General features: G+C 37.6%; 1 protein-coding gene across 5 annotated transcripts in view; it reads right to left on the reverse strand.

The window, feature by feature from the left end:
• Positions 1-15,554, reverse strand: part of ASH1L (ASH1 like histone lysine methyltransferase) — a 206,579-nt gene that overhangs the window by 32,494 nt on the left and 158,531 nt on the right. For all 5 annotated transcript variants that reach the window (XM_018046245.1, XM_018046246.1, XM_018046242.1 and 2 more), the window contains 5 exons: positions 13,105-13,178; positions 11,410-11,455; positions 11,189-11,297; positions 7,953-8,159; positions 7,681-7,827 (listed from right to left, as the gene is read on the reverse strand). In XM_018046245.1, the coding sequence (XP_017901734.1) occupies positions 7,681-7,827; positions 7,953-8,159; positions 11,189-11,297; positions 11,410-11,455; positions 13,105-13,178 (583 nt within the window). The remainder of the gene's footprint in view (positions 1-7,680; positions 7,828-7,952; positions 8,160-11,188; positions 11,298-11,409; positions 11,456-13,104; positions 13,179-15,554) is intronic.

Here is a 15,554-nt window from a genome sequence, read left to right on the forward strand (position 1 = left end):
TATAAATAAAAACCTATTGACCTGGTTGGGGAGTTAAGATCCCACAAACCATGCAGTGTGGCCTAAAAAACAGAAATCAGTGTCTCAGTGTGACAGTTTTGGTTCAGTGGTTAAGACGCTGCACTGCTAATGCAGGGGGCGTGGGTTCAATTCCTGGTCTGGGAACTAAGATGCCACACGCCATGTGGCATGGCCAAAAAATGAAAAAATCTACTGAGACTTAATTTCTGCCTAACAAAATGTCCCATGTGCACTTGAGAAGAATTTAAATGCTGTTGTTGGGTGGGGTCTTCATATTTTTTTTAGATCTAGTTGGTTTATTATGTAAGTTCTCTATTCCTTACTTACCTCTCCGGTTGTTCTTTTCATTATCAAGGTGGGGAGTTGAAGTTTCCCAATTATTACTGCAGAATTATTTCTCCCTTCAACTGTCAGTTTTTGCTTCATATATTTTGAAGTTCTGTCATGTGTGTAAATGTTTACAACTGTTATATCTTCTTGCTGAATCTTTTTAAGAAACATATGGCCTTCTTTGTCTCTTTTAACCTTTTTGGGTTTAAAGTCTATTTTAGCCACTCCCACTCTCTTTTGGCTACTATTTACTGACATGGAATATCTTCTTCCATCCTTTCACTTTCATCCTGGTTGTGTCTTTGGATCTTCAGTGAGTCTCTTATACACAGTTTACAGGTGGATGATGTATTTTTGAATTAATTAATTAGGCTGCGTCGGGTCTTTGTTGTAGCACATGGGATCTTTTGTTGTGGCACGTGAGCCCACTAGTTGCACTGAGTGGGCTTCGTTGCCCAGCAGCATATGGGATCTTAGTTCCCTGATCAGGGATCAAACCTGCATCCCCTGTACTACAAGGTGAGTTCTTAACCACTGGACCACCAGGGAAGCCCCAGGATCATGTGCTTGTAATCTATTCTGCCAATCTTTAAAAAAAAATTAAGACATAATTGACATAAAATATTATATTAGTTTTAGGTGTAACATTATGATTTATTATATGTATATACTGCAAAATGATCACTACAATGACTCTAGTTAACATCCATCACCATGCATAGTATCAGATTATTTTCTTGTGATAAGATTTTTAAGATTCATTCTCTAAGCAAGTTTCAAATATACAATGTAGCATTATTAACTATAGTCACCAGGCTGTACATTACATCCTCAGTTGTTATTTATTTGGACCACCTTCACCTTTTTCCAAGCTTGCAAACCCTTATCTCTGGCAACTACCAATTTGTATCTGAGTTTGCTTTTTTTTCAAAAGATCCTATACAAGTTAGGTCATATGGAACTAGTCTCTCTAGCTCATTTAGCGTAACAAGGCCATTCATTTTGTTACAAATGGCCGTATTTCCTGCATTTTTGTGGCTAAATATTCCACTGTAGACACAGAGTACATTTTCTTTATCCACTGATGAATACTTAGGTTGTTTCCATGCCTCAGCTACTATGAGTAACGCCATAATGAACATGGGATACATAATCATTTTGAGTTAGTGTTTTTCTTTTCCTTCAGATAAATACGGAGAAATGGCACTGCTGGGTTGTATGGCACTTCTATTTTTAATTTTCCTAGGAACCTCCATATGATTTTTGACAGTGGCTGTACCAATTCAAATTCCCACCAACAGTGCACAAGGCGCCCACCCCCACCCCCCGGCTTTTTTTACATTCTCACTAACATTTATTACTTCTTATCTGTTTGAGAATAGCCATTCTAATAGGTGTGAGGTGGTTATCTCATTGTGGTTTTGACTTGCATTTCCCTGATAGTTAGTGTGACATTCAGTTCAGTTCAGTCGCTCAGTTGTGTCCAACTCTTTGCGACCACGTGAATCGCAGCACGCCAGGCCTCCCTGTCCATCAACTCCCGGAGTTCACTCAAATTCACGTCCATTAAGTCGGTGATGCCATCCAGCCATCTCATCCTGGGTCGTCCCCTTCTCCTCCTGCCCCCAATCCCTCCCAGCATCAGAGTCTTTTCCAATGAGTTAACTCTTCCCATGAGGTGGCCATGGAGTACCATGGAGTACTGGAGTTTCAGCTTTAGCATCATTTCTTCCAAAGAAATCCCAGGGCTGATCTCCTTTAGAATGGACTGGTTGGATTTCCTTGCAGTCCAAGGGACTCTCAAGAGTCTTCTCCAACACCACAGTTCAAAAGCATCAATTCTTCGACGCTCAGCTTTCTTCACAGTCCAACTCTCACATCCATACATGACCACTGGGAAAACCATAGCCTTAACTAGACAGACCTTTGTTGGCAAAGTAATGTCTCTGCTTTTGAATATGCTATCTAGGTTGGTCATGACTTTTCTTCCAAGGAGTAAGCATCTTTTAATTTCATGGCTGCAGTCACCATCTGCAGTGATTTTGGAGCCCCCAAAAATAAAGTCTGACACTGTTTGCCCATCTATCTCCCATGAAGTGATGGGACCAGATGCCATGATCTTCGTTTTATGAATGTTGAGCTTTAAGAGAGTTCCAGAAAAACATCTATTTCTGCTTTAGTGACTATGCCAACACCTTTGACTGTGTGGATCACAATAAACTGTGGGAAATTCTGAAAGAGATGGGAATACCAGACCACCTGACCTGCCTCTTGAGAAACCTGTATGCAGGTCAGGAAGCAACAGTTAGAACTGGACATGGAACAACAGACTGGTTCCAAATAGGAAAAGGAGTATGTCAAGGCTGTATATTGTCACCCTGCTTATTTAACTTCTATGCAGAGTACATCATGAGAAATGCTGGGCTGGAAGAAGCACAAGCTGGAATCAAGATTGCCGGGAAAAATATCAATAACCTCAGATATGCAGATGACACCACCCTTATGGCAGAAAGTGAAGAGTGTGACATTAAGCACCTTTTAATGTACCTGTTGGTCATCTGTATGTCTGCTTTAAAAGTATATTCAGATTTTCCAACTATATTTAATTGGATTTTCTATTTTGCTATTGACTTGTATGCTTTGAATATTAACACCTCACTAGATTTGCTAATATTTTCTCCCATTCTGTAGGCTGCTTTTTCATTTTGTTTATGGTTTCCATTGTTGTACAGAAACATTTTAGTCTGACCAGTCTCACTTGTTCATTTCTGCTTTTAATGCCCTACTTCTGGTGTTAAAACAAACAAAAATATCATTGTCAAAACTGATGACAAGGAGCTTATCCTGTTTTTTTTTCTAGGAATTTCATGGTTTTAGGTCTTACATTTAAGTCTTTAAATTGATTTCTGTTTATGTTGAAAGACAGTGATCCAATTTCATTCTTTTGCATGTGGCTGTGCAGTTTTCTCACACACCCTTTATTGAAGAGACTGCCCTTTCCCTATTGTATATTCTTGGCTCCTCTGCCATAAATCAATTGGCCATACATGCATGGGTTTATTTCCGGGCTCTCTATTCTATTCCATTCATCTATGTATCTGTTTTGTTTTGATTACTATAGCTTTGTAATATAGCTTGAAATCAGGACGTATGTTGCCTTCAGCTTTGTTCTTTGTCAAGACTGTTTTGACTATTTGAGATTTTTTGTGGCTCCACTTAAGTTTTAGGATTATTCTACTTCTGAGCAAAGTGCCATTGGAATTTTATCTTTATTGTACTGAATTTGTAGGATGCTTTGTGTAGTACAGACATTTAAGCAGTAATAACTCTTCAAATCCATGAGCACAGAGTATTCTTTTCATTTATTTATGTCTCCTGTAAGCTCTCATCACTAGCTTACAGTTTTCAGTGTACAGGTCTTTCACTTCCTTGGCTAAATTTATTCCTAGGTATTTTATTCTTTTTGATGCTATTGCAAAAAGATTGTTTTTTTAATTTCTGACAGTTACTTGTGTATGAAAATGCAACTGATTTTTATATTTTGATTTTGTCTCCTGAAACTTCAATAAATTTTCAGTTCTAAAATGTTTTCTGATGGGAGTTTTTAGGGTTTTCTACACGTAATTCTGTTTGCAAACAATATTTTTTCTATATGTAATTTTCTAAATTTCTATATTATACATATAATATATATATAGTATTTTTTCATATGTAATACTATTTGCAAATAGACAGTTTTACTTGTTCCTTTTCAACTGGATGCCTTTTACTTTTTTCTTGCCTACCTCATCCCACTCAAGTACTCTTGCCTGGGAAATCCCATGGACAGAGGAGCCTGGTAGGCTGCAGTCTACGGGGTCGTGAAGAGTCAGACATGATTGAGCAAACTCACTTTCACTTTTCACTTTCATGCATTGGAGAATGAAATGGCAACCCACTCCAGTGTTCTTGCCTGGAGAATCCCAGGGACGGCGGAGCCTGGTAGGCTGCCATCTATGGGGTTGCACAGAGTCGGACACAACTGACGTGACTTAGCAGCAGCAGCAGCAGCTACCTCATCTGGGTAAACCTTGCAGTATTATGTTGAATAGAAGTGGTAGGAGTAGACATCCTTGTTTTGGTTTTATTCTTGATTCCAGAGGAAAAGCTTTCAATTTTTCACCTGTTGGTTGTCACATTCACCTTTTATTATATTGAGATACATTCTTTTACCCAGTTTGTAGAGTTTTTTAAATCATAAATGATGCTGAATCCCATTCTTAAGAGTTTCATCCATTTACCTTTAAATTAATTACTGATAAGGAGTTACTTATCACTGAACAATTTATTTTCTATATGCCCTAGAGGTTTCTGTCCCTCCTTGCCTGAATTCCTGCTTTTTAGTGTGTTTAGTTAATTTTTTGGAGTGAAATGTTTACATTCTTCCTGAATTTCTTTTTGTACATGTCTGTAGGTATTGCACTGTGGTTATCATGAGGATTACACTGAACATCCTTAAGTTATAAAACTATAATTTTATTTATAGTAGCTTAACTTGAATAACATAAAAAGACACTAGTCCTTTACAGCCATTTCTCTTCCTTCCAGATGTCACAAAATTACATCTTTATATTATGTGCACAAAAAAATTAGCTAACAATTCCACTAAGTGCATTAGTTTCCTAAACTGTATAGAAAAAAAAAAGTATAGCTAGAAAACACTGTCAAATTAATTCTAGCTTTTGTAATTGCCCATGTATTTACCTTTATTAAGATCTTTATTTCTCCATATGGCATTGAAGTACTGTCTGGTGTCCTGTAAGTTCACTTTGGAGGAGACCATTGAGTATTTCTGCAGGGTAGTTCTAGCACTCAAAAAGTCCCTCATCTTTTATTTGGGAATGTTTTTATTTCCTCCTCACTTCTGAAGGATAGCTTTGCTACATATAGGAATCCTGGTTGACATGTTCTTTTAGCACACTACATACATGGGCCCACTATCTCCTGGCCTCCAAAATGTCACTGTATTGTAATGATTTGTTTGTCTTGGGCTGATTCCAAGACTTGCTCTTTATATTTTGAAAGTTTGATTTTAATGTCTTGGTATGTGTCTCATTCTGAATTCATCTTACTTGGAATTTGTTAAGTACCCTGGGTATTTATATTCACATCATTCATGAAATTTGTTAAGTTTTCAACCATTATTTCTTCAAATATTTTCTCTTGCTTCTGTTTTCTCCCTCTGGGACATCCACAATACATATGGTTGTTCTGCTCGATGGTATCCCAAAGGTCACTTAGAACTCTCTCCTCTTCAATCTTTATCTTTTTCCTCAGGCTTGATAATTTATATTGTCCTATGGGCTGCTCTGGTAGCTCAGCTGGTAAAGAATCCATCTACAATTCAGGAGACCCCAGTTCAATTCCTAGGTTGGGAAGATCTGCTGGAGAAGGGATAGGCTACCTATTCCAGGATTCTTGGGCTTCCCTGGTGGCTCAGCAGGTAAAGAATTTGCCTGCAGTGTGGAAGACCTGGGTTCGATACCAGGGTTGGGAAGATCCCTGGAGAAGGGAACGGCTACCCTCTTCAGTATTCTGGCCTAGAGAATTTCATGGACTGCACAGTCCATGGGGTTGCAAAGATCCAGACATGACTGAGTGATTTTTACTTTGAGTGGTTTTCATCTTTGAGTTCACTGATTCTTTCTCTTGCCTGTCCAAACCTGCCTCTGAATCCATCTAGTAAATTTCTCATTTCAATTATTGTACATCTTCAGTTCCAGACTTCCTTTCTGGTTTCTTTTTTAGGTTTTCTATCTCTTTATTGATATTTCCATTTTTTTCATATCAGTTTCATGACTTTCTCATGAAAGACTTTTTCATGACAATTTCCTTTAGTTCTTTGAGCGTCATCAGGGCAATTGTTTAAAAGTTTTGTCTTATGTGTCTGCCATTAGCCCATTTTAGGGACAGATTCTACTGAATTACTATTTTTTTTTCTCTGAATGGGCCATATTTTCTAATGTCTTTATATTCCTCATGATTTTTCTGAACACTGGACATCTGAATCGAGTAATGTGGTAACTTGGGAATTAGATTTTCCCCTTTCCTATTCACTGTTTTTTGTTATTATTATTTTCCTGTTTCAAGGATCAGCCTCAAGTGTAAACCTAGTGTCTTATGTCTTTTCTGATCCTTCCCTTGGATATGTGACTGACTATATTCCCCAACATATGTAATTCTTTTGGCATGTGTTAAGTCTTTAATTTCTGTCCTAAAAGACGAGAAATGAAAAATGAAGGTGGGCAAAAGAGGGTACCTTAAAATCTCCTGAAAGTCACTACAGCTGGAGAGAGAGGGACTTGCAACAGTGGGAGGTACAATAGTGGCTGCCTGCTTCTTCGTGTGCACCTCTGTGATCAGAATCAGCAATCAGAGCACAGAGATTCAGTATTTGGAGAAAGGGGCCCCTTTTATCCACCCTAGCATCTGCAAGCTGTATGCAAGCTATTCCAGGAGTACTTGCACAGCTGCCTGCCTGGGGGTAGGGATGAGTAGCTACTACTGAGTTAAGAGTTTGAATTGATTGAAATGAACCACAACTGACCATCTAAAACATCTCCTGGATGTTACAAGCCTTCAACAGACTCCAGACTTCCAAACAGTTTTATCAGACAGATTCTGCTAGTGCAATTGTCTAAATGGAGATAGATTCTTATTGCTTCCTACTCTCTCATTTTCTTAGAATCCTCCTCTATCATGTTATCTTTTCTGAATTATTCTTTTTTTTTAAATTTTATATTTTAAATACTATGGACAGAGGAGCCTGGCGGGCTACAGTCCATTGGGTTGCAAAGGAGTTGGACACAACTTAGCAACTAAACAACAACAACAACAACACACTCTACAGAGTGTGGGCCATTTCAAAAGGTGAGATTATTTTTTAGATGTATTTTTTTCATTCTAAATAAGATTCTAATCTATCTCACTTATTTTTACTTATCATTGTGACAAATCCAGTGAGGATGTGATAAACATGCTAAATGCATGGATGTAAGAACCATGTAGCAGTGCTTGGTATATAGTAAGCAGTCAATAAACAGTAGGTATTATCATATATGTACACACGCGCACACACACACACACACACACACAAATAAATATTACATTCTTCTGGGAGTAGTTAGGTTGAAGTGTGAAGAAACAATACGAGCTTACTCTCCACCTGGGAGGATCTGTCATAACAGAGAACTGCCTGAGCTGCTCTGTATAAGCTGATTATTAAGATCAATCTCAGGATGTCCTCAATACTTTCTGCTCTGCTGGGTTTACCTTCCCTTGTTTTCTTACCACTTCTGCATTTCACAATTTGGGTCACAGCTGTGATTGATGAATCGGGCTTCATTTCCCATACGGTAACTGTCAATCACCATCCCACTATCCAAGTTCAGACAATAGTGGTCACTGTGATTATGATACTGCTCAATCATCCTGTTCCTAAAGAGGAGAGAAATGATTAAAACCCAGTTAATGATTAATTTGAAAGTAAACTTCAAATATTTCATTTTCCATTCTAATCTGGTACCTCTGCCATTTTCCTGGAGTATGATTTACCACTGTACCTGAACTCCTGCTCGCTGACAACCTCTCCTAGGTATTCAATGATGAATTGCCCAGCTTTTAGGGGTTCTTTGGTTCTGATTCCCCAACCTTTTTCTTCAGCTCGAAATCGTTCTAGACATTGCACCCACTCATGCCGCTGTATCCTCTGGTTACAGCACTGCTCACCACAGGGGCAAGTGTTGGGGGAACACTCAGCAAAGATCATTCTAGAAAAAAAAGGAATAACTATATGTCAGTTAACACTACATATCATCTATATGAACCCATTTTTTAAAACAGGAATTTAAAAAATGAATTCAAAGGGACTTCTCTACTGGTCTAGAGACTAACACTCTGCGCCCCCAATGAAGGGGGCCTGGGATTGATCCCTGGTCAGGGAACTAGATCCCACATGCTGCAAATGAGTTTTCTCATGGTGCAACTAAAAAGATTCCACATCCTGCAACTAAGATCCTATGCATTACAACTAAAAGATCCCATATGCTGCAACTAAGACCCAGTGCAGCCAAAAAAATGCATAAAATTAATTTTTATTTTAATAAGGTTAGATTGGTTAACAAAGTTATTAACAAGGTAATAGTGTCTAAATTCAAAAGTTAATAATACTGAAAATATCCAAGTCAAGTTGCGAACACTGATGCTTCTTGTAAATTAATAAGTTAATTGTCCACTCAGCATCCTGGGCAAACACTAACATATTTATTTCTATACTAAGAATATACGAGGGGTTCCATGGTGGCTCGGTGGTAAAGAATCCTGCCAATTCAGGAGACTCTGGTTCCATCCCTGGGTTGGGAAGGACCCAACCCCTGGAGAAGGAAAGGGAAACCTACTCCAGTATTCTTACCTGGGAAATCCCATGGACAGGTGAGCCTGGTGGCCTACAGTCCATGGGATCACAAGAGAGTCAGACACAACTAAGCAATTAAACAACAACAACTTCCTGAACTATCAAAAGAAAGAAAGGAAATAAGCAATGAGGCAGCTATATTAATTTCATAGACAATAAATATCATACAAAAAGCACAGAAATGTTAGCATCTAAAGAGATGCATATTTAAACAACTTTAAGGACATATGATACTCTCAAATAGTAAACCAATGAAATACTAAAGCACTAGAAATAAAGTTAGATGTCAGTAACTAAAGGAGGTGGAACTAAGAGGAAATAAATATATATTGGTGGTGATACCAAAAATTACCGAAGTATTTTACAAGAGCTATTAGAGAGTATAGAGTAAGAATTACATATATATATGTATACATGTATATGTATGTTACACAGTTTCATAGTAGTATAATTTTTAATAGCAAAATGTTAAAAGTAACTTGAATAATGAACAACAGAAGAATGGCAAGCTGTGACATCTAAAAAGGATGAGCTTAAGGATTACAATGTTACATAAAAGCACATATATAAAATACTTGAGAGTGAAAATAATCTGCATAAGACATCGACTACCTAAATCACCAAGCTACTACTACTACTATGTACAATTCTATGTATGTACAATGACAAGATGAAAATTTACAGTGATGTAGGTAAGGTAGAATTTCCCAACTGGCACATTAAAGCAAAAACACTGATTCCCTCAGCCCACACGACAGCTGACTAGAGATCAAAATTGGAGAAGCAGCTATCTGTCTAGGAAAGCTATCTAGAACAAGGAACACTGATGGGAAGTTCATTAATTCTCCTTTGCTACCTATCTGCTTAGGTTAATAGAGATAGAATCCTTTATCTCAATTAGACATTTTCATTTTGAAATCTCAATCTCACTAAGAACTCACACTTCCTATCTCTGAGAACAGCCTTACTATCTCTCATTAGCATCACTGACTCAATCATCATGTGTATTAACATACCTTCTATAGCCTAATGTCTACCAACTTAGTTTCCCCCCAAATGTATCATGACCTTCTACTAGTATTATTTTTATTAGAGAGGTTAAAGAACTTTCCTTAGGTCTCATAACAGTAAGAGGATTTAAACCTGAGTACATAAGACTCGACATGACATTGCTTCCTATTACTCTATTTAGCCCATGTTTTGGGCTAAATATGTCCCTTCAAAATTCAGTTGAAGACCTAGCCTTCAGTGTGATGCTATTTGGAAGTAGGGGCTTTGGGAGGTGAATAGGTTTTATTAGCTAATGAAGGTGGGAACCTTGTAATGGGATTGTTGTTGTTTAATCTCTCAGTCCTGTCTGACTCTTTTGCAACCCCATAGCCCATCAGGCTCCTCTGTTCATGGGATTTTCCAGGCAAGAATACTGGCTGCTGCTGCTAAGTTGCTTTAGTCGTGTCCGACTCTGTGCGACCCCACAGACAGCAGCCCACCAGGCTCCCCCGTCCCTGGGATTCTCCAGGCAAGAACACTGGAGTGGGCTGCCATTGCCTTTTTCAGGGGATCTACTGGGGCTTCCCTGGTGGCTCAGTGGTTAAAGCGTCTGCCTGCAATGCGGGAGACCTGGGTTCGATCCCTGGGTCAGGAAGATCCCCTGGAGAAGGAAATGGCAACCCACTCCAGTATTCTTGCCTGGAGAATCCCATGGACGGAGGAGCCTGGTAGTCTATAGTCCATGGGGTCGCAGAGTCGGACACGACTGAGCAACTTCACTTCACCTGACCAAGGGATCAAATTCGCCTCTCCTGTAGCTCCTGAATTGACAGGTGGGTTCTTTACCACCGGGCCACCAGAGAAGCCCTCATAATTGGATTAGTGGCCTTCTAAGAAGAGGAAGAGAGAGAAGTATCTTTCTACCATGAGCATGCTCTGAGGAGAGGCCATGTGAGTATTTAGGGAGAAGGCAGCTCTGTCTATAAGCTAGGAAGTGGGCCCTCACCAGACACTGAATCTGCTGACAATTTCACCATGGACCTCCCAGCCTCCAGAATTGTGAGAAATATATTTCTATTATTTAAGTCTATGATAGTTTGTTATAGCAGCCCAAGCAGACTGAGACAGTCTATCAGTTAAGTTTCATATATCCTTTTTGATTTCTTGAGAGGAAATCAAAGAGTCTACTTAACCTTTTCCTTTAAATGAAATCTTTTTTTTTTCTGGCCACACCACGTGGCTTGTGGAATCTCAGTTCCCCAACTAGGGATTGAACTCAGGCCCCTGACAGTGAAAACACCGAGTTTTAAACACTGGACCACCAGGGAATTCCCCTAAATGAAGTGTCTTACAGATCTTAAAGCCTGTGCTTATAGAATTAGTTTAGTACAGTACCTATTGAGGCAGTCATCCACACAGCCCTTTTTGGTGTCATCATCTGGCTTCTTACAGTTACAAGTGGTAGCCTCATAACCAGAAAGGGGTTTGACATCAACGTAGACATCTTGAGAGAAGACAGCAAAGAATAGTTTGTGAACATATAGAGTAATTTTTAAGTGCCAGGCTGAGAACACTGATGGTATGGAGGCAGAAAAAACAGCTCCCATTTTACTCACTTGAACGAATTTTTTTATATAGTGGGACATCTGGTTTCTTGTACAGCTAGAAGAAAAAACAGAAAAATCCCGATATAGCATTCAACTTCAAATGCCAGAAAACAGTATAAATCACTAAAAATAAAGAAATTATCCATGTACTCTGCCCATATGGAAACACTTACTTTCTGGGTTGGATACATTTGAGGTGTGATCACTTTTTACCCTGGAATAAAAGGTGACTTACCAGATCAGGGTAAAAGAACTATATTCAACAGAAGCAATCATAAGTAGATTAAAGAAAATGCATTTTTTGTTAGATGTTTCTTTAGCAAGTTATTGGACAGATTTAAATGATTATCACACTGCAGATTAAAGCTATTCATTTGGATAAATTAAGATTTTATTTCCCTCTATGAAAAGAAAGGAAAACTTGCACAGGGCTTGTTCAGATGGGTAGGGTAGGTATATGATATGAAAAAGATAAGTATCCCGGCTTTTTCAGGGTGAGTGTTGTAGGAAAACACATTTTACATTTTAATTAAGGCAATTAATTCAGTGAACAAAGGGAAGACGGCAGGCAGGATAATGGTGTTCTCATATTGCAATAAAGAATGCATTAGGAAAGAAAATGTATTAGTCTGTGAGTGTTTTACTATAGAAGACAGTACCAAAAAACAAACAAAGAAACAAATGGGAGCTTGGTTTAAGCTGTTTAAGCTAGAGTGTATTAATCTATAAGAATAATCCCACCATCATTTTTCAGTGGGTACAGTGAGTCAAAACACTATCTCCTTTATTGTTATGACTCTGAGACAAATATCTAACATACTGACCCTCTTAAAATTCAGGAGAGACCATCAAAGAAGAGAATGCAGATGGGAATGTTCACTGCTTTTGGCTTTCCAAGATTAAACTTTGGTGGAATTTTGGCAAAACTCAGGAGCCTATTTACCTCATTTGCATGACTATTTCTATTTCCCAATGGTAGTTCCCAATATGGATTCTGGGGGCTTTTGCTAAATATAAAAATTACTGGGGGAAACTTTTCAATTAGGTAAGTAAGAGAGAAAAGCAGCACCTTTCCAGTTTTAGTTCCCAATATATTTAAAAGTACAAGAGTATTAAATATTTTCCCTGTTTCCTTTGGTAGAAGACTCTCTTTTGTATGTGAAAAATAAATTCCAAACTGATGGGAAGGAGCCAACAAAAATAAAGCCTGAAATTTCTTAATGCTGCTGGCAGTACATCTAAATTCTCTTGAGACCTGCATCAAACAGGATTCTTACAGAACAGAATCTTTGCTACCAAAATAAAAGCCCAGAATAATAACTGAAGGTTTCCTAAGGAAGCAGGAACTTACTGCTATTTTGAAGTTATGAGTAAAGGCAAATAGGTCATATTAAATATGGATGCAAATTCATTTTTCTTAGTCTCTGACCTTCACAGGGACACTTCTCTGTATTTCCTAAGATGAGAGCATAACAAGGAGGCAGAGAAAAAGACTTGCATCTCCCTCTCCCCCACTGAGCACTTAAGAATGAAATATCTGGGGAGGGAGGTGGGAGGGGGTTTCAGGATGGGGAACACATGTACACCCATGGCGGATTCATGTCAACGTATGGCAAAACCAATACAATACTGTAAAGTAAAAAATAACTAAACAAATAAAACTGAAAAAAAAAAAGAATGAAATATGATAAGATAAATTCATACCTGATTATGCTTCCACTGCCAAAGAATGTCATAGGGAAGCTGAAAATCAATTCTCTTTTGCCTTAGATATTTTCCTGAAATAAAACAATACTATCCATTTCAATATTTATTTATACAAAGGGTCAAACAGCTACAAGCTTTAACATGCAGAGTAAAAAAAAAAAAACATTTCATGTTAAATTTTATGAATTTTCCATCACCAATTTTTAATTTTTGCTATTCTTTTCCACTGTGCTCCATGTGGTATATGCTAAAGATGTTTTAATTTTAGCTTATATGAAACAACTAGCATAGCAAACTTACTGCAAAGTAAGTCATCATTATGAAGCACACTAAATACTAAGAATTGGTCAATCATTAAAGTCACTAACGAGAGCATCTATTATCTTTTCTCCATTATTGTATATAATTTAAGGCTAACTACAAAAGAAGTATAAAATTTTTCCAAAATAGAAAACTCTGAATTTAAATAACTCGAGTATTTACATGTAAATTTATCATCTATTAACATTTTTATTCCTACCTATTGAAATACTTCTACTTTTTCTAGCCAGTTTCAAAGCCCCTTTCTACCATAAAGAGGCACCCTGCGCCACAATTTCTTTACTCTATATGATCTTTTTGTTCATGAAGCACTATGATGCTCGACTCACTTCTTGCAGGATTTAGACGTTTCCTTGTTATCTGGATGTGTTTTATCATGGTCTCCAGACCAGCAATTCTCAAAGTGTGCTCTGCTTACCCCATGGGATCTGAGAGGTCAAAACTATTTTGGTAACACAACTAAGATATTATATGCATTTTCATTATGCTGACATTTGTACTAATGGGATAAAAGGAATAGTGGGTAAAGCTGTAGTTTTAGTATGAATCAAGGCATGTGGCACAAATCTCTATTAGAACGAAACCAGTAGAAATGAACTATATGGCATTATCTACGAATGCTCTTGATAAAGTAGTAAAAATATTAAATCTTGACCCACAAACCAAACTCTTTATTCTGCATGACACAATGCAAGTATGCATAAAGCACTTCTGCTATATACTAAGGTATGATGGTTATCTTAAGGAAATGCACTTGTACAAATATTTGAATGGTGGGCTGAACTAGTTGGCTTTTTTCATAGAACGACATGTTAAAAGAACTGACAGACAATGGCTATTCTAACCTAGGAACTAAAAATAAATCCAGTGAACTTCAAGAACTCCAAATGAAAATACGTTTCCAATGATAAAATTTTAGTTTGAAGTGAACATCGAAATTTTGCAAAACTTGTGTCTACTAATTATCATGAGATTCTGTTTTCCAATACTTAAGTTTTTCTCATGAAATAAGTGGCAAATCACAAATATGAATTGTTAGGGATACATACAGGAAATGGAAGAGCAATATAATTTAGTGAATTAATATTTTCCAATGTCTAATGCATGAAGTGATAAAATCATACATGGGTAAAAATCTATTTAACTTAGAAGAGAGGCAACAATACAAAAAATCCATTGATTTCATACTCCAGCATTAGGATGTTAAGGAACATTTTAAATTTTTGCTACAATATAAAAGAATATCTACAATTATGTGAAATTATTAAATCTTCCTCTCTTTGACAACTTTTTACCCAAGTGAGGTCAGATTTCTTCATATATTTAAACCATAATAACATCACAACAAACAGAATGCAAAAACAGATTAGAAAATCCAACTGTCCTATATTAGTCAGACATCAAAGAGATTTGCAAAAATGTAAAAGAAAGTCACTTTTCTCATTAAAAATTTTTGGGGAAAGTTACTACCACATTCAGACTAAGACGAAAACGTAATAAATCTGCCCTCAAAAAAATAGGGAGGAGTTATCTGGAATCAAGATTGCTGGGAGAAATATCAATAACCTCAGATATGCAGATGACACCACCCTTATGGCAGAAAGTGAAGAAGAATTAAAGAGCCTCTTGATAAAAGTGAAAGAGGAGAGTGAAAAAGCTGGCTTAAAGTTCAACATTCAGAAAATGAAGATCATAGCATCCGGTCCCATCACTGCATGGCAAATAGACGGGGAAACAGTGGAAACAGTGGCTGACTTTATTTTTTGGGGCTCCAAAATCACTGCAGATGGTGATTATAGCCATGAAATTAAAAGACACTTATTCCTTGGAAGGAAAGTTATGACCAACTGAGACAGCATATTAAAAAGCAGAGACTTTGTCAACAAAGGTCCATTTAGTTAAGTCTATGGTTTTTCCAGTAGTCATGTATGGATGTGAGAGTTGGACCATAAAGAAAGCTGAGCACCGAAGAACTGATGCTTTTGAATCGTGGTGTTGGAAAAGACTCTTTAGAGTCCCTTGGACTGCAAGGAGATCCAACCAGTCCACCCTAAAGGAGATCAGTCCTGGGTGTTCATTGGAAGGACTGATGTTGAAACTGAAAGTCCAATACTTTGGCCACCTGA

This window comes from Capra hircus, chromosome 3 (genome assembly GCF_001704415.2).
Source record: "Capra hircus breed San Clemente chromosome 3, ASM170441v1, whole genome shotgun sequence".
Lineage (NCBI taxonomy): Eukaryota > Metazoa > Chordata > Mammalia > Artiodactyla > Bovidae > Capra > Capra hircus.